This window comes from Microcaecilia unicolor, chromosome 4 (genome assembly GCF_901765095.1).
Source record: "Microcaecilia unicolor chromosome 4, aMicUni1.1, whole genome shotgun sequence".
Taxonomy (NCBI): Eukaryota; Metazoa; Chordata; class Amphibia; order Gymnophiona; family Siphonopidae; genus Microcaecilia; species Microcaecilia unicolor.
In genome coordinates, this window is record NC_044034.1 from 219,364,265 (window position 1) to 219,388,033 (window position 23,769).

A 23,769-nucleotide genomic window follows, 5' to 3' on the forward strand; every position below is an offset into this window, starting at 1 on the left:
TTCCAGAGGAGATCCGAGAAATTATAGACCAGTGAGTCTGACATCGGTGCTGGAGAAAATGGTAGAGGCTATTATTAAAAACAAAATTATAGAGCACATCCAAGGACATGGATTACTGAGACCAAGTCAGCGCGGCTTTAGTGTGGGGAAATCTTGCCTGACCAATTTACTTCAATTCTTTGAAGGAGTAAACAAACGTGGACAAAGGGCTCGGTTGATATTGTGTATCTGGATGTTCAAAAGGCGTTTGACAAGGTACCTCATGAAAGGCTACAGAGGAAATTGGAGGGTCATGGGCTAGGAGGAAATGTCCTATTGTGGATTAAAAACTGGTTGAAGGATAGGAAACAGAGTGGGGTTAAATGGGCAGTATTCACAATGGAGAAGGGTAGTTAGTGGGGTTCCTCAGGGGTCTGTGCTAGGACCGCTGCTTTTTTATATATTTATAAATGATTTAGAGATGGGAGTAACTAGTGAGGTAATTAAATTTGCTGATGAAGCAAAGTTATTCAAAGTCGTTAATTAGCAAGGGGATTGTGAAAAATTACAGAAGGACTTTATGAGACTGGGAGACTGGGCGGCTAAATTGCAGATGGCATTTAATGTGAGCAAGTGCAAGGTGATGCATGTGGGGAAAAAAAGAACCCGAATTATAGCTACGTCATGCAAGGTTCCACGTTAGGACTTACGGACCAAGAAAGGGATCTGGGTATCGTCGTTGATAATACACTGAAACCTTCTGCTCAGTGTGCTGCTGCGGCTAGAAAAGCGAATAGAATGTTGGGTATTATTAGGAAAGGTATGGAAAATAGGTGTGAGGATGTTATAATGCCGTTGTATCGCTCCATGGTGTGACCGCACCTTGAGTATTGTGTTCAATTCTGGTTGCCGCATCTCAAGAAAGATATAGCAGAACTGGAAAAGGTGCAGCGAAGGGCGACTAAAATGATAGCAGGGATGGGACGACTTTCCTATGAAGAAAGACTAAGGAGGCTAGGGCTTTTTAGTTTGGAAAAGAGACGGCTGAGGGGAGACATGATAGAGTTATATAAAATAATGAGTGGAGTGGAACAGGTGGATGTGAAGCGTCTGTTCACGCTTTCCAAAAATACTAGGACTAGGGGGCATGCGATGAAACTACAGTGTAGCAAATTTAAAACAAATCAGAAAAAATTGTTCTTCACCCAACGCATAATTAAACTCTGGAATTCGTTGCCGGAGAACGTGGTGAAGGCGGTTAGCTTGGCAGAGTTTAAAAAGGGGTTAGACGGTTTGGGAAATATCCACAATTCCAGAAATAACATGTATAGAATGTTTGTATATTTGGGAAGCTTGCCAGGTGCCCTTGGCCTGGATTGGCCGCTGCCGGTGACAGGATGCTGGGCTCGATGAACCCTTGGTCTTTTCCCAGTGTGGCATTGCTTAAGTACTTATGTACTTAATAATATGCAAATGGAAGGACAGCTCACTATTGAACTTATGTCTGCACAATTAAGAAATATGAGACATTACTTGCTTATAAACAGCATTCAGTACACTCTTTAATGTCCTTATGGACTTGTTTTGCTTTACTTGTTCACAAGTTTAATAATTTCATAACTTAACCTCTTGTCTACACCAACTACCTTGACTATAATAAGAGGATGCATTTCTGTTCTCTTAATTACGTATCGGAGCTGTCCTGTTACGATGATTTGTTTGATTTTTTTTATATTTTTTGTTAACATTCTGAAAATGTTCAGTAAAATCTTGAGAAGAAGGGGGAGCCTAATTGCAAAAATATCAATGTATAATGCACAGAGCAGTCAGGAGAACGTATAATACACAACATGTATCAAAGTAAAAAAAAACCCCAAAATAATTATACATAAGAACATAAACACAAATCAATCCTTATAGTTCTCTGACTGGGTTGGAGATTTACTTTTTTTGAATTTGTCTGATATGTCACCCTCCTGAATATTTGTGGTAATGTACAGAGAACTGTTTCGTAGACCTACTTATCTTTTAGTTCCCTATGTACCCTGCCGTTTAAGATCATCTAATCTAAAAGTATGATAGCATATGTGGGCACTGTGAGTAAGGTGTTTTCGCAAACTCTTTTTTGATATTGTGGGCTCCCAACGTCAGAATCAGCTTCCATTATCTCTCCATCTGCAAGAGTCCTTAGACAAGTTTAAGGAAAGCTTAGATTTGTTTAATACAGACTTTCCAGAATGATAGTTTATTGTGGTATGGTAGGCAGGCCTCCGCTGGTACTCTGTGTGGTTCATGTTTGTGTTTCTTTCTTAGCTTTATATGTTTTATATTTACTGACTCTTTCCTGTTCCTTTCTTTAAGAATATTTTGTAAACTGCTCAGAAAGATTCCAGTGATGTGGTATATCAAATTGCAAGAAATTTGATATCAAGGCTCGCTGCCCTGACATTGTTCTATCATCTAAATGTTTAGGAGGCCCGTGAAGCAAGCATTACACCAAAATGTGTCTGGCATTTGTTTATATGATAAAAGTGAATGATGGACGGAAAGTGGACAGTGTTTATATTTGTGGAAGCACTGTTTTTGTCTGTTGCAAACCATAGCAGCATATGGTTTGTTAGTATATGTTTTATCATTTAGGTTGCCCTTCTCTACCTTTTTTTTTTTTTTTTTAATTCTGCTATAATCTTTTTGCAACTCAGAAATAGCAGAATTGCATACAAATATATTGGAAAGATTATGGAAATGACATTCAAGTGGAATTACCCCAAATTGTAATCACAAAAGAACAAAATGGATTTTGTCTTTGGGAGCTGGGAATACTTTTGAAACTCTAAATTTGGAAAAAGGGAACTACAATTGAACATAAGAACTACCATATTTGCTCAGACCAAAGGACTATCATGCCCAATATTCTGTTTCAAACACTAACCAGAAGTACCTGGGAGGATACCAGGAAGGTACATTTTCTGCTGTTTGTCATCTGGAATAAGCAGTAGCTTTCTCCAAGTCTAACTTGCTAATGGTTTTCTCCAGACACTTGTCAAAACCTTTTGTAAACCCATCCACTAACTTGCTTTTACTTCATCCTTTGGGAACAAATTTCAGAGTTTAATTTTATGAGTTGGAAATATTTTCTCAGATTCTTATTAAATGTACTTCGTAACTTCAGGCGCATGTCTTAGTCTTTGTACTTTTTGTATGAATAACAATGGATTCATGTTAACGCATTGCATTATTCATTTTATTGACCTGTATCATCTTTTTACAAACTGAAGACATCTAACCTGTGTAGGAGTTCCATCCCCTTTTTCATTTTGGTCACTCTTTCCTGTGTCTAATTCCACTATATCTTCTTCAGATGTGGTGACCAGAATTGCATAAAGTATTAAGGTGTGCTCGTACCATGGAGGGATACAGAGCCACTATGATTTTCTCTATTCGCCTAATAATTCTTAGATTGTTATTTATTTTTTTTTTTTTTTTGGGGGGGGGGGGGGGGGGACTTTTCATACACTGAGCACAGATTTTCAACCTGCTGTGTACAATGATACCTAGATCTTTTCCTTGGATGGGTGACTCCTCCTAATATGGAACCTAGTAGCATATTTTTGGATTGTTACCTGTTTGCATCACTTGTCCATTAAATTTCATTTTCCATCTGGATGTCCATTATTGCAGTAGAGTTGTCAAAATTTAACCTACTAAGACCTTCTGTCCTAGCTGCTCCACTAATGGAGGGAAAGTAATTTTAATGGTGGTGGGCTAGTAGGACAGTTAATCCATATTAATGTTTCCTTTTTTTTTTTTGCTGCTTCTTCCCAATGGAACTCCTTGCCACTTCCAATCCATGCTGAACTCTCCTTTAAGAAATGTAAATCTGCCCTGAAAACTTGGCTTTTTCATAAAGCATTTAATTCCATTTAGGATTGTTTTCTGTAAATATCACCGTTATTTCCTACCCCCTATTTCCATGCTTGATTGAGCCTATCTGAATGTGTTGCTCTTTCCTGAGTTTAATTGTAGTCCTTTCTCTTTTTCTTGTTTGGTTTTAGACTGTTAACGGCTTTGATCTGCCAGTTGACTAATAGCAGTATAGCAAATTTTAGTAATCTATAAACTTAAGAGTCCATAGGCTAGGTTTCATTCAGGCATTAAGGGAATGGAACCTTCTCCTCTTCGAGCTTGGGCAAGGAAGCAAATTGTGATTATTAAAAGCTGATAAAGATGCATTTCAGAAATTATTAAATAAGGCCTGTTTTAATATATTCTGTTCCTGGTGCACATAGATCAAATTAGAAAACCTGCTGGAAGCTGAGTTGTTTGGCCTGTCAGGTGAACTTAGCTTCCTGTTCCACACCCATGTGTCCTGTTTAGAGGACAAGAACAAACAAAGGCTTACTGAGATTAGAAACAAATTGACATCCTTCTTAATGAGAGGGCCACTCATAACCTTTATTTTTATTGTTATAAACTTCATAGATGGGGTTGGAAGGTGGGCAAGCTTTTAGCCAATTTAGTGCACTCTTACAGAAAGAAGCAGATGATTTTGTCCATTAAAGGTAGCCAGGGGAACTGTAACACAGGTGAAGCCCAGATCGGGGAACAATTTGTCCAACTTTATAAGACTCTATATGCCAGGTGACCTTTCGATAAGGTGTTTTCTTTTTCAGAACCTTCCTCTGCCTAGCTTTTCCCCGGATCACCTACATGCCTTGAACTCACCGCTTAGTGACGCTAAAATCAGGCTGGGTATAAAGTACCTGAAACTAGCAAAAGCTCCCGGACCTGATAGATTTGGCCCAGAATACTGATAAACTTATGGGGGATCTGGTAGCTTTCTGCTGTGTTCAATGATTTGGTGGGTCATGAGCTTGACGACCAGTCCAATTTAGCTCATGTTGTCCTGCTCTCTAGACCAAAGACTCTTTGCAAGTGGGTTTATGTAGGCTGATTTCCTTCTGGAACCAAGATGGCCAAACTTCTTGCAGCAATCATGGCGCAGTGGTTGAATCGCCGTTTACCCCAACTCATCCATTCTGGTCAGGTTGGCTTTCTCACAGGTTGCTATGCCTCTATGAATTTGATTTAAAGCATATCTTGTTTAAGTGTAATATATTAGATCCCTTGGAGAAAATTTGAACAATTATGCCACACGTGGAATGATCTACCCTTGTCTTTGATGTGTAGAGTAGCTCTTGTGAAAATGGTACACTTCCCTAAACTGCTGTATCCCCTACAAACAGTCCCAATATGACTCGTGCGTTAAAGATGAGGAAGTGTTTAGGAGGTTTATTCAATCTTTTATTTGACCTAGTAAGAGGGCCGAAGTTGCATTTTCAGCCTTCATTTTTGCATGGGGGCTTGGTCTTCCCAATATCCGCCTTTATAGTGTTGCAGCTCTGATGCACTTGATTTCAGAGGGGGTCATGGGTAGCTTAACATTTACCCCAGAGGGGTGGTTGAAGAGCTGGAACGCTGTTTTCTTTGAACTACGTTGCATTTGCAGAAACCTTCATAAGCTTCTTGGCTCTAAGTTTTACGACTGATGCATTTAGCCTGGTACCCAAAATAAGTTGGCAGACGCTTCCCCATTACTACTGTTTGAGGGTAATGTGGACTTTCCCTGAGGTCTGGGAGCTACACCTTTTAGAGATTGGACTAGGCGTGGATGAGGTTCCTTAGGTAAATTGATGGATCTGGGGGAAGGCCCATTCCCTTCCTTCACAGAAATGCAGGAGAACTGACATATTCCCTACAAACACTTTCTACTTTTATCTCCAAGCTAGACATTTATTGGAGTACTCTTCAAGGGAAGTATGAGGGTGCATGGCAGTGGGGGAACCTGGATCCCCACCTTAAGGTAACCTCCAGCCTCTATCTTTCCACTTGGTATAAACTGCTTAAAACTGCTATTTTCTTCAATGGTATAGACCGATTTTCCAAACTTTGGAACCAAGATTTGGGAATAGTGTTTGACTGCCCTCAATTTCTTACGCTCTTCTCAATCCTTTATGAATTAGTTAAATCCATGACTTTGCAGGAGATTCGGCTTAAAATACTAAGTGCTTACCTGTCCTATGCCCAGGGAGAACGCTGTGGCCTTTGGGCTGATGGGCATTGCTTGCATTGTAAGGTGAGTTGGGTGACTTTTTGTCATTCCTTTCTGGAATTCCTGTCTCTGGACATCTGAAGCGAGGCCCTGGCTATCTTGGAGTGGGTTATGAGACCTTATTAGGGGCCCGGGGGGGGGGGGGGGGGGGAGGATAGCACAAAATATTTCATGCCCATACCGTAAGTTCATTTATATTTTTCTTTACCTTAAAGCAAATTATATTACAATACTGGGCCTCTCATAGGCACCCCTAGTAATACGGTGGGAGCAAAAAATGTGGGAAATGGCCAGATTTGAGGTCTTTGCTTATTGCAAAACTGGCAAGCTAGAGCTGTGCCAATATACTTCTATCTGGTGCACCTATCCCCTCAGAGCCCAGTATATGATGATCTACAGAAGGGGAAGAGTGAAAGAATGGGGTAGGTGGAATGTTTGGATGTGATATGGAGTGTTGGTTGGTGTGTAGAGGAGGTTCAACACCTGACACTGGAGCTCTTGCTTCATTTTCTGAGTGTTTAGGTTTATGACTTTTAATTGCTATTTTTGTACCGCTTTTGTTGCACCATGTGTAAGTTCTGTTCTGACATATTATAAATTATAAAAAAAAAATCAAAAACGAGCCTGCCAGTAAATTAATTGCAACTGTATGTATTCTGATTCTACAGTATTATGACATTTATGATGTGGTTTATTGCATCGAATAAGTAGTCATACTGTTCCACATTTTGTACTGTGCTTTGTATTATGCTTAGAACTTACATGTCAAGTGCAGACAAAAACACTGAAATTAAACTAAATTAGTATGCTTTCCTGATTTCTCTTTAGTATTTCACTGCCTCTTCATTCTGTCTAAGTGGACAATAGTATGCTTCACCACTTCATTCTCTTCTCAGTGCAGATCGAATTTCTATCCATAAAGATGTGACATTGCATTTTGCTTACTGCAGGGCTTTATTCTGTTTAACATATGCCACCCCTCCACCAATTTGAATTTTGATATTTGCACCCTGGTATCTGTGTCCCAATTCATAGTTTTTCTAATATGCCAACGTATTTTATTTGCCATATACAGTTACTCTCCAGTCTTATTTTTAATGTTTACATCATTCACATATAGACTATTTAAATATTTGCTTCCTTGTCATCAGCAGCAGATGAATCCATTACGAATGGGTTGTGTCCACCTACCAGCAGGGGGAGATAGAAAACACTGAAAACCATAGTGCATCCTGGACAGCTAGCTCCATCTGCCTCTCAGTATTCTTTATCTCCCAGCAGGTTGGGCACAGCTTATTCAGCTCCTTCAAGAATCTGCCTGGGGTGGCTCCTGTGCTTTTGTCAGTTGTAGCAGGGGTGTTGTGGTGATTGCAGCTCCACTTTAAAAGCACATAGGTTAGCCCTTTCCCTGCCTTACCCTTCCCCCCCCTATGTGGATGCAGGCATATAGGTTTGCCCTGTCTCTGCCTTTCCCACTCTCTTCTATGTGGATGCAGGCACATTGGTTCATATTTTCCCTGCCTTTCCCACTCTTCTGGACCCCCGGAGTGCCTCTGTAGCTGTTGCCTCTAACTTTCCTCACAGCGTTAAAAAAAAACAAAACAAAAAAAAAACGTGACGCGCTTGTTAGCGCTGCGATTCTGAGGCTATCTTCTGTCTGTGCAGAGTGACCGGAGCTCTGGGACTCGGTCTGTTGAGATAAGAGCATCTTGTAGCTCCTCTGGGAAGGGTCCGCGATCGGGGCGTTTTTGGTGCAAATCCGCCATTTTGAAATATTCCGCCATTTTTGGCGATGGCTGCAGAGGTTGTTAAGCCCTGTTCACGTTGTGGCAAGCGAAGATCAGCAGCGGGGCTATGTAAATCGTGCTCTTCAGACGTCAGGGCCGTCACGAGCATGGTGAGCGATGTCTCTTCCCGCTCGGTGGAGCTGGCAGCGGGCGCCATCTTGAATGCGCCGCATGGTCCGACCCCCGCAGGAGCGGAGGGGTCTGAGGCAGAGTGGAGTCTCGGATGGAGGCTACCAGAGGAGCTGCTTGCCCTGGATTGGAACCGGGAGACCAGGGTGAGCCTTTCTCCCCTGAGTTTGTGTTGCTTTTACATAAAGCGTTCATGTTAAAGAGGGCTCTGCCGCAGGTGTCTGACTCTGTGTTGCTACCTGGTTCCCCTCCGGTGAAGGCTGGCCCAGAATTGCCGTCAGGCATTTTTTCCACAGACAGTTGGCCGCAGGATAAGCGTAGAAGGGTAAATTCCCCTTCAGAGAGTGGTGCACCTCCCTTCCCTCCCATGGTCAGGCTGTGGGGATTCTGAGGGGTCTGGCAGGCCTTCGTGGTCTGAGGAGCCAGAGGAAGGTGCCAGATTGCCACTGGATCCAGATGATCCCACTGCGGTTAGCATTTTCCACCGCAATGAGCTGCCAGTGCTTATTTCTGATGCCTTGCAGGCTCTCTCTATTGAAGATCCTTCGCTTGGCGAGGCCTCCTCTGGTAATCCGAGGATGGCAAGTACTAAGAAGCTTGCTTGAGCCTTTCCTTTGCATGACTCCATCCAAGAGCTTATTTCGGCTCAATGGGCTGACCCCGAGGGGCCTTTGTTGCCAGGGCAATGGGGCACTTATACCCTCTTAGTGAGGGTAGATGCCCTAGTCACGGCTGTGACGAAGAAGACTACCCTACCAGTAGAGGGAGGGGTCGCCCTGAAGGACATGCAGGACCGACGGCTGGAATCAGCAATGAAATGGTCCTTTGAAATTTCAGGCCTAGCCTTACGGGCGTCTGTGTGCAGTTGTTATGCTGCTCGAGCTTGCCTCGCTTAGTTGCAACAGGCAGTGGAACAGCCCGGGGATGGAGCGGAGCCCCTTGAGAAGGTGGCACCGTGGATGGAGTCGGCCTTGTCATTTTTGGCTGACTCCCTTTATGATCTGGTCAGAGCCTCAGCTAAACAGATGTCTCTGGCAGTGGCCACTCGCCGCCTTCTATGGCTACGACATTGGACGGCTGACATGGTCTCTAAGCAAAAGTTGGTGAAGTTGCCCTTGCAGGGCCTTCTATTTGGTGAGGAGTTGGAGAAAATTGTCAAGGGCTTGGGGGATGCTAAACCCCAACGGTTACCCAAGGATAGGCCGCGGCCTTCTTCCAAGGGTCAGGCGTTTCCCCTCCTCTTCCAGACCTCGCTTCCGTGAAGCTAGAAGGTTCCGCCCGGGGCGTTCTGCTGGGTTTACTTCGCGTGCCCGTTTTCAGCAGAGGAACTACTTTCGCTCGGACAAACGCTCCGCAGAGGCCGGTTCAAGGCCTGGAGTTCATGGGCGACCCTCTCAATGATGGTGCGCCGGCCCACTCCTCGATTCCTGCAGTTGGAGGACGTCTTTCCCTCTTTCTCGAGGAGTGGGTCAAGATTACCTCAGATCAGTGGGTTTTGGACCTGATCAGAGATGGCTACAGATTGGAATTTACTGCCCCGATGAGAGACGTGTTTTTGGAGTCCCGATGCGGCACTGCTGTCAAACTGGCGGCGGTAGAGGAGACCTTGCAAGACTTGTTGCACCTGGCAGCGGTGATCCCCGTGCCTCCCGCCAAACGCGGCTGCGGTAGTTACTTCATTTATCCGCGTTAGGAGTTACGGATCAAGAAAGGGATCTGGGTGTCGTCGTCGATGATACGCTGAAACCTTCTGCTCAGTGTGCTGCTGCGGCTAGGAAAGCGAATAGAATGTTGGGTGTTATTAGGAAGGGTATGGAGTCCAGGTGTGCGGATGTTATAATGCCGTTGTATCGCTCCATGGTGCGACCGCACCTGGAGTATTGTGTTCAGTACTGGTCTCCGTATCTCAAAAAAGATATAGTAGAATTGGAAAAGGTACAGCGAAGGGCGACGAAAATGATAGTGGGGATGGGACGACTTTCCTATGAAGAGAGGCTGAGAAGGCTAGGGCTTTTCAGCTTGGAGAAGAGACGGCTGAGGGGAGATATGATAGAAGTGTATAAAATAATGAGTGGAATGGATCGGGTGGATGTGAAGCGACTGTTCACGCTATCCAAAAATACTAGGACTAGAGGGCATGAGTTGAAGCTACAGTGTGGTAAATTTAAAACGAATCGGAGAAAATTTTTCTTCACCCAACGTGTAATTAGACTCTGGAATTCATTGCCGGAGAACGTGGTACGGGCGGTTAGCTTGACGGAGTTTAAAAAGGGGTTAGATAGATTCCTAAAGGACAAGTCCATAGACCGCTATTAAATGGACTTGGAAAAATTCCGCATTTTTAGGTATAACTTGTCTGGAATGTTTTTACGTTTGGGGAGCGTGCCAGGTGCCCTTGACCTGGATTGGCCACTGTCGGTGACAGGATGCTGGGCTAGATGGACCTTTGGTCTTTCCCAGTATGGCACTACTTATGTACTTATCTTGTGGTGCCGCGAAAAGGTGAGTCTCTTCAGCCCATTCTTGACTTGAAGAAAGTCGAGTCACTCAAAGTACGGCATTTCCACATGGAAACCCTGCGCTCCATCATTGCGGCGGTTCAGCCAGGAGAGTTTCTCACGTCTCTGGACCTGAAAGAAGCTTACTTGCACATCCCTATTTGGCCCCTGCACCAACGGTTTCTCCGGTTTGCGGTGTTGGGAAAACACTTTCAGTTTCGGGTCTTGCCTTTTGGCCTCGCCACAGCTCCCCGAACCTTTTCCAAGGTAATGGTGTTAGTAGCTGCCTTTCTCAGGCAAGAGGGTATCCGGGTTCACCCGTACCTCGACGACTGGCTCATCAGAGCGGACTCTGCAGAAGAGAGTCCTCATGTAACAGCCAGAGTGGTGTCTGGGCTGGGTCGTCAATATACCCAAAAGTCACCTGACCCCCTCTCAATCTCTAGAGTATTTGGGGGTTCGGTTCGACATGGTCTCGGGTTTTTTTTGTTTTTTTTACCCGAGCAAAGGATGTGCAAGCTTCAGTCCCAGGTCAGTCTGCTCCTAAGGATGCCTCCCCGTGAGCTTGGGACATTGTCCAGCTCTTTGGGTCGATGATGACCACCCTAGAAGTGGTGCCTTGGGCGAGAGCACACATGAGACCGCTGTAGTGTTCCCTGCTACAACGTTGGTCTCCCATTTCCCAGGATTATCAGTGCAGACTCAGTTGGCTCCCTGCGGCCCGACTCACCATGGAGTGGTGGCTCTCAGACAGCAAGCTGTGGCGAGGAATGCCATTAGCACTCCTCGACTGGTGCCTGGTGGTAACCGATGCCAGCCTGAAGGGCTGGGGAGCTCATTGCCAGGAGAGGCATGTCCAGGGTCTGTGGACACTGTCAGTCTCTGGAAATTGTCAAGAAGGGATATAGCTGTCTCCATTCTGCATCCGGGCCTGAAGCCAGATTGACAGGGGTTTAACCAGTTTCTATCATAGTAACATAGTAGATGACGGCAGAAAAAGACCTGCACGGTCCATCCAGTCTGCCCAACAAGATAAATTCATATGTGCTACTTTTTGTGTATACCTTACCTTGATTTGTATCTGCCATTGTCAGGGCACAGACCGTATAAGTCTGCCCAGTACTAGCCACGCCTCCCAACCACCAGCCCCGCCTCCCTCCACCGGCTCTGCCACCCAATCTCGGCTAAGCTTTAAAGGGGGGAAAAGTAATTTTTTGCATTACCCAAAAGAGCTTTCTTTGGAGCAGGCAGTAACAGGATGAAACAATGGCAGGCAGCAGCCAGTGGCTAAGAAATCTGGGCTCAAAATGCCCCCTCTTAAACCCCCCCCCCCCCCAATAACATACACATCCATGTGCTCCTGCCCCATCCCACTAGATCACCAGGGATAGCCTTTGAGAAGTCCCAGCAGTTCTCAGAGGGCATGTTAGGGGAGCATCTTGCAGAAGGGATGGGGCTTCTTATCAATGCATGGGCTGGACAGGAGGAGCTGCCACAAGAGATTGTATTGAGGGAATATACCATTGTAGGACTGTTTTATGGGCTGGCACCACATTACATGCTGTGCCAGACAGCACGGGAGCACCCATGCTATATGCCACTGCATGTAGTGTGGTACCTGTGCAGTAAAGGCAGGGTGCTGGGCACATTCCCTGCATTTACCACAGAGGTTTTGCATTTACCATGCACCTAATACATAGTAAGTGCAAAATCTTACCACAGTTTATTAAAAGGGCCCTTACATTATTTTTTTGTTTTCATCTTGACTTCTGTTCATTCAACACCACACACAAACACAGAAGACTCACACACCCACATGACACACAAAAACATCACAAACACATGTGAATGGATACGTTTGCTCATTACAGCTAGACCATTTTTGAGCTTTAAAATATATCCTGGACCATTTCTTACCAGCCAGTTTTAAAATACAGTCTTCTATGAACTTTGCCAGGAAAGGGTGTTTTTGAACTTGTCCTGGTCGAGGGACCCTTTTTCAGTAGGGGTTGCACAACAGTAGGTGGGGTGTGGGGTTTTTTTGTTTTTCTGTTTTGTTTTGTTTTTTGTGGTGTTCGCAGCTTCCATTCCACAAGAGAGGAGTTAACAATTTTAGTTGTGGCTCTTTCAGTAACGCCTTTTGTTTGCTAGCTGTACTGTCTTTACTGGACAGGGATCAAGGGGGAGGGATATTGGCTGTAGGCCTTTCAAGAATTTTTTTTGGCTGTTACCTGGTTGATTGTATTTCAGATGGCTGTGCATGGGGGCGGGAGAGAGAAGGGAGTGTTCTTGTTAGTTGGTGGGAGGCTCGATGGAACTGTTTAAGTTAGAGATCTTTAATTTTGGTGGCAATGTGTATGACAAAAATCATTGCTGATTTATTTTGTAACTGGGAGAGCTGGTTCTGTTGTGTGGTTTGCAGTAGAGTGAATAGCTACTTGGTTTAGTGGGTATGAGTTTGTTTTGGCTGAGGCATGGCAGCACATTGCTATGTTTCTTACAGTTGAACCTGCTTTCATTTAGATGACATTTCTGTCATTTTCTTTCAAGCTTATGCCCATTACACTTAAGGACCCATGATTCTAGGGAGAACCACAGGGAGTATTTGTGTGTAGTACATAGAACCTTATGCCCTTGACACTTAAGGACCCATTGTTCTAGGGAGAACCACAGGGAGCATTTGTGCATAGTACTTGAGAATGACACGCAGACAGAGCCCATGAGGAGGGGGACAAATTTTGTCTGTGTCATTTTCTAGTTTGAAGCCTGTTAATGAGCTGGACTGTTTGTTTGAGTGATGCAGAGGATATTTTGATTTTTTTTTCCCGAAAAACAAACAAACATACTGGCCACAACTAGCAACATTTGCATGGTGAATCCTGTACATTCCTGCTATCAGCACATCTTCTAAGAAGACATTTTCTATTGCAGGGAGGACTGTGGAAGACAGGAGAGCTAGACTGAATCCTGAGATTGTTGATGACTTCTTATTCATCCACAGATTAAAAAATCATAACAGTGCTTCATAGGGCATATTTCTCCCCTCTAGGGCATACAGAACAGGTTGTATTTTGTACCGCTGGACATTTTAGCAGGGTGGATTAGGATTCCTTGGGGTAGTAGAAATCAATTATTGTTAGGGTTGGACGGGTAGAGGGTGGCGGTGAGGAGGGTTATTAATGCTGCTCACTGGTATTGCTTTCTGTTTGTAATTTATACACAATAGTTGCACAGCATATTGTTCCTTTTTAAGACAGAGCCCGTGGGGATGAGAACAGAACCTGTGGGGACGGGGTAGGGTTGGAGACTAACTTTGTCCCCGTGTCATTCTGTACGTAGTACATAGAACCTTTTTGGCGATGGGACTGTTTTTCCTAAGGCAATTGCTAAATGTGCATTCCAGATGTCAATATGTTCTGACACTGGTCATATTTTCATCCATATGAATTTCCTAGAGTCCTTTTCCTACCCTCGGCAGTCAAATTTCTCGTGCCTTGAATTTTGTTGTAAACTTTGTTTAGGTGCATCTGTTTTAGGTAGTCCTTTTATACAAGATCTTTATTTAAAAAAAAATCTGTCCATTATAGGAATGTTATTTTGGTACCACCAGCTCTGTGTTTAAAAATGTTGACCCCTTAGCAGAACCCTAAATCTAGCATATGGCCCTTTTCATGGGTTGGAGATTTGATCACCTGAGTAAATCCTAGATCTTCAGTGGATTTAAGATCGGTGATTCTCTAGCTATTTCTCTTCTAATATAAACTGATCCAATTGAAAACAAATTGTTTATATGTTGGGAAGAAAAATCTAGGTTGATGGATTTCTCAGCTGAAAGCAAATCTGTCTACGATTTCCAGTAGAATATTATATTGAAGACTTTTTCAGAAGTTCCAGAGTCAAGAAAATAGTGGTTCACCAGCAGTCTGCAGTGCTGAGGGCAAATGACAGAAGGTTTGTTCTCTCATTACGTAAAAGCAAGTCAAAGAGATGGGTTGTTTTTTTCTTATACTAGATGTCTACCAAACTCAAAAGAAATAAGGAGTACAGGCAACTGGAGAGAGTAGAAATCTGAAAGTAACTACAGCCAAACAGTTGAAATATAGAACAAAGAAGCTAGAAATCATTTAGCAGTATGCCTGCAGTTGTGAACTTTGTTTAGATCAATTGTGTTGCCCCCTCTTGTGTCCCTACCCCTTGATAGTTTAGTGATTGCTCTGTGTAAGAAAGAAAGTAGAGACCTGGAAATGTAATTTGCCTATTGCTCCTAATATCTTTCTTTTCCACCCCTCCCCCTTCCCAGGTAAAAGCAAAGAAGCAGAGATAAAGAGAATAAACAAGGAGCTAGCCAATATCAGGTCAAAGTTTAAAGGTGAGTTCCCAGTCTACTTTTCATTCATGTGTTTGAAAGAGTAATTTATAACAAGGAATCTCAGTTCCTGGGTGCTCAATAAAATGTTAAGTTTGACACTTGGCATTCTTTCCTATTGAAAGTGAGGTAATTACCTCTGAAAACTTAAATTACATATTTATAATGGATTGCTTAATAAAAATAATCCCCCTCCCCCCATGGTGCTTCAAACCTGCCTCCTTCGGCAGCTGCTGTAGCAATGCACACACTATCCGCAGCTGAACCTGGAACCTTTCCTCTGCCGTGTCTTGCCCTTGTGCAAAGGAAGTTGCTTCAGCGAGGGGCGGGATGCAATAGAGGAAAGCATGTGTTTCCTTGTCATCAAGCAGATGACGCCATTACGTATGGGTTGTGTCCATCAACCAGCAGGGGGAGATAGAGAGCACTCAACTTTTCACAGTGCCTCTTCAGTATTCTCTATCTCCCCAAGCAGGGTGGCTGCAGCTTCTTCGAGCTCCATCAAAAAATCTGCCTGGGGGTGGCTCCTGGCTTGCCAGTTGTTAGCCGGGGTGTTAGAGGCTATAGCAGCTTCACTTTGAAGGCACATAGGTAAGCTCTTTCCCTGCCTTACCCATGCCCCCGTGGATGTGGACATATTAACTTGCTTTTCCCTGTCCTTTCCCACTCAGTGGATGCAGGCACATTGGTTCGCCTTTCCCTGCCTTTCCCACTTATCTGAGCCTCCGGAGTGTTTTTATTTACCTCTTTTGCCTCTGCTTTCTTCACAGCGTTAAAAATAAATAAATAATTAAAGTCGCGTTGCGCTTTAGCGCAGCGATCTTGGAAAAGAGGTTTTTTTTTTCTTGAGATTCTTCTGCAGGACCGGAGCTGTGATACTCGGTCTAGTGAGGTAAGAGTGTTTTCTGACTCCTCAGGGGTGGGCCCGTGATCGGGACGTTTTTGGCGCGAACCGCCATATTTGAATTTTACCGCCGTTTTCGGCGTTGGCTGCGGAGACTGTAAAGCGCTGTTCTAAATGTGGCAAGCGCAAATCAGCAGCGGGGCTCTGTAATTCATGCTGTACAGACGGTAAAGCTGGCCCGAGCATGGCGAGCGGTGATCTTTTGCGCTCTGAGCAGGCAGCGGACGCCATTTTGGATTTTCCACATGGCGCGGCCTCCGTTGCGACGGAGAGCCCTGAATCCGGGGGGGGGGGGGGGGGGGGTCCTCTGAGTGAGGCTAATAATAGAGCTGATAGCCCTGGGCAGGATCCGGGCGGTCAGGGAGCGGTTTTCTCCTCTGATTTTGTTTTACTGCTCCATAGGGCTTATATGCTTAAAAGAGCTCTTCCACAGGGTTCTTCGGACCCTCTGCCTGCCCCCCCAGTGGATCCTGGCCTTTTGGATTTGACTTTGCCTGTTTCTTATCCTCCTGATAAAACGCAGAAGGGCTAATTCCCCTTCTGAGTGTGGCGCACCCCTCTTCCCCCCCCCCCCCCACCCCCCCCCCCACCCCCCCCGTGGTAGGGCTATGAGGATTCTGAGGGGTCTGGCAGAACTTCTTGGACTGAGGAGCCAGAGTCAGGTGCAGAATTGCCACAGGAGCTTGATGATCCGTCTGCGGTGAGGAGCTGCCGGTGCTTATTTCAGATGCCTTACAAGCCCTCTCGATTGAAGATCCTGGGAGTGGCACAGCCACCTCTGTTAATCCAAGGATGGCTAGTACCAGAAAGCCTGCTCGAGCCTTTCCTTTGCATGACTCCATCCAAGAGCTTATTTCGGCTCAATGGGCTGACCCCGAGGGACCTTTGAAGGTTGCCAGGACTATGGGGCAATTATACCCTCTGAGTGAGGAACATTTGGCTCGCTTTGCAATGCCTAAAGTGAATGCCCTAGTCACGGCTGTGACAAAGAGAACTACCCTCCCTGTTGAAGGAGGTGTTGCCCTGAAGGATATTCAAGACCGCAGGCTTGATTCAGCTCTGAAGCGGTCCTTTGATTTGGCAGGTCTCACTGTTTGGGGCGTCTGCATGCAGTTGTTATGCTGCTAGAGCCTGCCTGGCTTGGTTACAGCAGGCAGTGGAACAGCCCGGTGATGGAGCGGAGACCTTATCTGAAGTGGCTCCGCGGTTGGAGTCGGCCTTGTCCTTTTTGTTTGACGCCCTTTATGATATGGTCAGAGCTTCGGCTAAACAAATGGCTGTAGCAGTGGCGGCTCGCCGCACTCTTTGGCTACGACATTGGGCGGCGGACATGGCCTCTAAGCAAAGGTTGGTGAAGTTGCCCTTTCAAGGCCTTCTCCTGTTTGGTGAGGAGCTGGAAAACATTGTTAAAGGCCTGGGGGATTCCAAACCTCAGCGCTTGCCCGAAGATAGGCCAAAGCCTTCCTCTAAGGATCAGGCGGTCTGCTCCTCTTACAGACCTCGCTTCCATGAAGCTAGAAGGTACCGCCCGGGGCGTGCTGCTGGGTTCACTTCGCATGCCTGCTTTCAGCAGGGAAACTCCTTTCGCTCGGACAAACGTTCCGCAGCTGCCGGTTCAAGGCCTGGAGTTCAGGGGCGACCCTCTCAATGATGGTGCGCCGGCCCCCTCCTCGTTTCCTGTCATCGGAGGCTTTCCCTCTTTTTCGAGGAGTGGGCCAAAATCTCCGCAGATCAGTGGGTCTTGGACCTGATCAGAGACTGATACCGAATAGAATTCGATGCCCCGGTGAGAGACATGTTTGTGGAGTCCTGATGCGGTTCTGCCGCCAAACAGGCAGCGGTAGAGGAGACTTTGCACAGTCTGTGCCAGATAAGGGCTGTGACCCCGGTGCCTCCCGCCGAACAAGGTCTAGGCCGCTACTCCATTTACTTTGTGGAAACCCTGCGCTCCGTCATTGCGGCGGTACATTCAGGAGAGTTTCTCACGTCTCTGGACCTGAAAGAAGCTTACTAGCACATACCAATTTGGCCCCCCGCACCAGAAGTTTCTGCGGTTTGCGGTGTTGGGAAAACATTTCCAGTTTCAGGCCTTGCCTTTGGCCTCGCCACAGCTCCCCGAACCTTCTCCAAGGTAATGGTGGTAGTAGCTGCCTTTCTCAGGCGAGAGGGTATCCGGGTTCACCCGTACCTAGATGACTGGCTCATCAGAGCAGACTCAGAAAAAGAGAGTCATCTAGCTACAGCCAGAGTGGTTTCAGTCTTTCAATCTCTGGGCTGGGTCGTCAATATGGCCAAAAGTTACCTGACCCCCTCGCAATCTCTAGAATATTTGGGGGCCAGGTTCGACACAGCCTCGGGCTATGTGTTTCTTCCCGAGCAAAGGCGGTGCAAGCTTCAGAATCAGGTCCGTCTGCTCCTGAGGATGCCCCGCCCGCGAGCTTGGGACGTTGTCCAGCTGTTGGGATCGATGACGGCCACCTTGGAAGTGGTGCCATGGGCGAGAGCGCACCTGAGACCTCTACAGTATTCTCTACTTCAACGATGGTCTCCAGTATCTCAGGATCATCAGTGCAGACTTTCTTGGCTCCCTGCGGCCCGCCTCAGTATGGAGTGGTGGCTCTCGGACAGCATGTTGCGGCGGGGAATGCCGCTGGCGCTCCCCGATTGGTGCCTAGTGGTGACAGATTGCCAGCCTGAAAGGCTGGGGCGCACATTGCCAGGGAAGCATGCCCAGGGTCTGTGGACGCCCGACGAGTCGGAGTGGTCTATCAACCGTCTGGAGTTGAAAGCGGTGTTTCTGGCTCTTCTGGCCTTTCAAGTGACCCTGGAAGGATTGGCTGTCCGAGGGATGTCGGACAACACGACAGCAGTGGCCTACATAAATCGACAAGGCGGCACTTAGTGCAGAGCTCTAGCCATGCAGGCCGAACAAATTTGCTACTGAGCCGAGCTGCATCTACAGTCCCTGTCAGCAACTCACATTGCAGGTCAGAGCAACGTGCAAGCCGACTATCTAAGCAGGCATCAGATAGATCCAGCGGAGTGGGAACTAGCAGACGATGTATTCCTGCAGATATGTGCCAAATGGAGCAAGCCAGTGATGGATCTTATGGCGACCAGTTCCAATGCCAAAGTCCCGTGCTTCTTCAGCAGACGGAGGGATCCTCGCTCTGCCGGGTTGGATGCCTTGGCTCAACCCTGGCCCCTGGGCTTGCTGTATGTCTTTCCTCCGTGGCCCTTGATAGGGCGAGTGCTCCTGCGGATTCGGCTGCATCCAGGAGAAGTGGTGCTCATCGCCCCGGATTGGCCCAGGAGGCCTTGGTATGCGGACCTCCGACAGATACTGTTGGAGGCTCCCTTTCCGTTACCTCTGGTTCCGCACCTGTTTGTCACAGGGTCCGGTGGCCATGGAGGACGCCTGACGCTTTGGTCTTATGGGAATGGCGATTGAGAGGGCACAATTGAGAGATAAAGGCTACTCAAATAAGGTAATTTCCACTCTCCTGCAGGCCCTTAAGCGCTCCACTTCCGTGACTTATGCCAGGATTTGGCGCCAGTTTGAAGTCTGGTGTATTTCAAGAGCGCTTTCTCCATTGCGGGCTCCTGTCTCGTCGATTCTGGACTTTTTGCAGGATGGTGTACACAAAGGCTTGGCCTATAATTCTCTGCGGGTGCAAATGGAAGCATTGGCCTCCCTGCGTGGCAAGGTTGAAGGCGTGTCCTTAGCTGCTCATCCAGATGTGGCACGGTTTCTTAGAGGGGTGCTTCGGCTCCGTCCTCCCGTGCGGGCACCTTGTCCAGCTTGGAACCTGGGGTTAGTATTGAAGGCCCTTCAAGGGGCTCCCTTTGAATCGCTTCGGTGTGCTTCAGAGAAAGATTAGACACTGAAGGCCGTCTTTTTAGTGGCCATTACCTCAGCGAAATGGGTGTTGAGCTCCAGGCGCTGTCCTGTAGAGACCCTTTTCTGTAATTCTCAGAGTCAGGGGTCACGGTTCGGACCATGCCTTCCTTCATGCCTAAGGTGGTTTCAGCGTTTCACCTAAACCAGCCTATTTTTCTTCCCTCCTTTGTTGAGGAGGAGTTTCCAGGTTCATTTGGGCAGTTGCACCTTTTGGATGTGCGCAGGACTCTGTTGCAGTATCTGCGAATTACAAATTCTTTCAGGACCTCTGATCATCTTTTTGTGCTGTTTGCAGGTCCTCGCAGAGGGTCTTCAGCGTCTAAAGCCACTATTGCCCGTTGGCTGAAAGAAGCTATCTTTTCAGCATATCTGCTGTCTGGCCGGGTTCCGCCTGAAGCCTTTAAGGCACATTCCACGATTTCCTCTTCCTGGGCGGAAACTGGAGCACTATCTCTTCATGAGATTTGCAGTGCTGCAACATGGGCTTCTAAGCTCTCTTTCGCCCGACATTACAGGCTGGATGTGGCTGCCAGGAGGGATGCGCGTTTTGGAGCACAGGTGCTAGCGCGTGGTGTGGCTTGTTCCCACCCTATTTAGGGATTGCTTTGTTACATCCCATACGTAGTGGCTTCATCTGCTTGATGATAAGGAAGGGAAAATTAGGTTTTTACCATGATAATTTTCTTTCCTTTAGTCATAGCAGATGAAGCCATGAGCCCTCCCTGTATGATTGTATTGCAGTGATTCTGATTTCAGGTGCTGTTCTTGTTTCCTGAAGTTATATTCCTTCCTTGGGGTGTCGGAAAACAGTCTTCAGGATTCTTGTTACAGTTATAGGAGGATGAGTTCATTCCCTCCAGTTCATGTTTTGGGAGGATGAGTTTATTCCCTCCAGGAGGATGCAAGTATTCCCTCCGTTTATACAAAGTGGAGGATGAGTTTATTCCCTCCAGGAGAATGAGTTCATTCCCTTGTTAAGGGGCCATTGTTCGCTGTGAGGAAAGTTCATGTTATTCCTATCGCGGTTTGCCATACTGCTTTGGAAGCTTCAAATACTGAAGAGGCAGTGGAGCTAGCTGGCCACGAGGCACTGTGAAAAATTGAGTGCTCTCTATCCCCCCCTTGCTGGTTGATGGACACAACCCATACGTAATGGCTTCATCTGCTATGACTAAAGGAAAGAAAATTATCATGGTAAGAATCTAATTTTCCCTTATCGCTGCTACAACCAGCAAAGGAGAGAGGTTTGAAGGAGTGGGGGGGGGGGGGGGGGGGGGGGGGGGCGGGAAAGCAGGAGAAATGTTTGGCCTGCAAGGGGGCAGGGAAGAGGAGCAGGAATAGTGCTGGACTCATGGGGGAGGGGGCAGGAGAACTGCTGGACTGGGGGGGAATGGGGGAGGGTGGAGATGCTGGATACACAGAGGTAGGGGCACATGCTGTACTGGGTTTTGGGAGGGTGGGATAAAAGGGAGAGATGCTATGCTGTGAGGGGGTAGAGGGAAGATAAGTGAAGAGATTCCAGTCCCATAGAGGGTGGAGAGGAGAGACAGATATTGGACCATGTGGGAAGACTAGGAAAGATGCTGGACCATGTTGGGTGGGGAGGGTAGAGAGAAGCTGGACATGGGGAGGGATAGGGACACAGAAGGGAGATAGAGGGCTTAGGGGGAGCATAGGGATGGGGAAATAGAGGAGCAATGCTGAACAGTGAGGGGATAGAGATGGAGGGGAAATGCTGGACAGCGAGGGATAGAGATGGAGGACCAATGCTGAACTGGGGAGGGGGGGTAGGGACACAGAAGAGTGATGCTGAAGAAGGGAGGAGGGCAAGGAAAGAGTGAAGATATTGGGCAGGGGAATGGAGATGCTGAACATAAGAGAAAAATAGGGACAGGGGCCCAGAGGGAAGATGGATATGGAGTGAAAAGAAATATATGTACAAGAGATTGTGGCAAGAAAGTTAAGAGAAGACAAACCAGAGCGAGGACCAATAAAATGTTTTAAAATTAAATGACCAGATACAAAAGGTAGAATTATTTTCTATTTAGTGCTTAGAAAGTACAACTGCCAGAGCTGGTATCAGACATAGTTGAGGTCCATGGCAGAAATTTGGGGAGAGACCGCCGAAGCTCTGTACCAGGCTATGCCACCTTCAGGTCCAGGCAGGCTTGGGGTCCCCTCTGGCCAAGAAATCTCATACAGTTGCCCTGATTGTATTCTGTTCCCAACAATATGCTGCTCCCAACAATATACCTGACGTCTGGTATATTTATATTTTGCAAGTATAAGGAGAAATGCATCTTTCTATTTCCCTGGTGGTGATCTACATGCAAGGTCAGACTGACTTAGGGTTTCAGTTTAATTTGTCTACATATTTGCATTTCTAGTTTGCGGTCACTTATTCTGTGTTCAGACCTGCCAAGTCTCCTGCTTTCAATGGGAGACTCATCTTCTGCTGAGCAGTTCCCCTTCCAGTGGCAAAAGGAGACACCTTAATAAAGTGTCATCTCCTGCTGCTGTGGGACCAGTCTCAAAGTTCTTATCGCAAGACTGGTCTTGCGGCAGCAGGAGATGACAAGCCGTCTGCTGATGCCATGGGTGGGGCTGGGGGCATGTCCTAAATCTCTCGCTTAAAAAGCTGGTCCCCTTGGAAGCCTTGTGTTGTTTGGTATTTGTGTTCTGTATGCATGACCAAGGCTAGCTATTCTATTGGCGTGGATTTTCTATATAGAAATCAGTAGTAATTTCGCTTGTTCAGTTTTCCCAGTTGATGTATTGTCATAATAGGGGAAGTTAGGGATGGCAGGACGTCATCAGCAAATAAGCTTATTTTATATTCTCTTATTTCCCACCTCTTCCACCTTTGTCAGGGTTGGATCTTATTGCAGATACTAAAGGCTCCATCACTAGTGCAAACAATAACGGGGGCAGCGGGCATCCCTGCCTAGTGCCAGAGGAGAGGGGTAACATTGAATGGCCCGTGTTTACTTTTAGACATGCCTGAGGAGAGGAATATAAGACCTGAACAAAGTATCTAAACCCCTCTCCTATCCCTAATTTGTTTTAAAATCTGATCTAAAAAGTCCCAGTTGACGTTATCAAAGGCCTTCTCTATATCTGTTTCCAATAAGAAAGCAGGAATGAGACCCCTAAGAGCCCTATAGTTGAGACTGAGCATTCTACGGATATTGTCAACAGCTTGTCTCTTGGGTACAAACCTTTTCTGGTCTGGATGGACCAAGGAGGGAAGGTCTTTCCTTAATCGGTCCACTAGGACTTTGCCAAATATTTTAAAATCGGCATTCCTTAGCCTCAGCAGCAGATGAATCCAGGAACTAGTGGGTTGTATCCGCCTACCAGCAGGTGGAGATAGAGAACACTGAAGACAAAGCAGTGACCCTGGACGTCCAGCTCCTTACCACTTCAGTATATCTCTATCTTCAGCAGGTGGTGGACGGATTCCTTCCAGCTCCTGGATTCTGTTTGGGGGGCTCCTGGGCTTTGCCACCAGTTGAGCTTGGGGGCGTGTGGCTTAGGGTGCCAATCTTAAGGACATACTTGTTTGGCAGGTCCCCCCCCCCCCCCTTAATAGCAGGGCATCCTTTGCAAAACTTACCAGTTGGACTTTAAGGTTAGAGAAAAATTTTACACGTAGAGATTTGGGCGCATATACGTCGGCAAGAGACAGTTTAACCTAATCCAACAGAACATGAGCAACAGTGTATCTACCTGTCGCATCATGTTTAACTTTCTGAATCTGCAGCCTGAGATCCTTGGCTATTATAATTGCCACATCTTTTGTCTTAGAGCTGATACAAACAAAATATGGGGATAAAGCTGGTGTCGAAGCGATGGCTTATGACAGCTGCTTAGGTGTATTTCCTGAATAAACACTGTACTTTTCGTCATGTTGGCTCTTGAAATATCAGAAAATATTTTCCAGGACATTGAGGGTGGTAAGTACTTTGACCTCAGAAGCCATAAAACACCACAGAGCCATTATTTTCATCAAGGCGCATCCCCAACAATCCACAATGACACAAAACCAAAAGCAGAGAGAAAATAAAAATAAACACCCTAGCAAATTCCCTGC

At 46.4% G+C, this 23,769-nt stretch overlaps 1 protein-coding gene across 1 annotated transcript in view; it reads left to right on the forward strand.

Annotated features, from left to right (window-relative positions):
- Positions 1–23,769, forward strand: part of AP2A2 (adaptor related protein complex 2 subunit alpha 2) — a 279,757-nt gene that overhangs the window by 59,493 nt on the left and 196,495 nt on the right. The window contains 1 exon segment of the mRNA XM_030201248.1: positions 14,806–14,874. Coding sequence (XP_030057108.1) covers positions 14,806–14,874 — 69 coding nt within the window.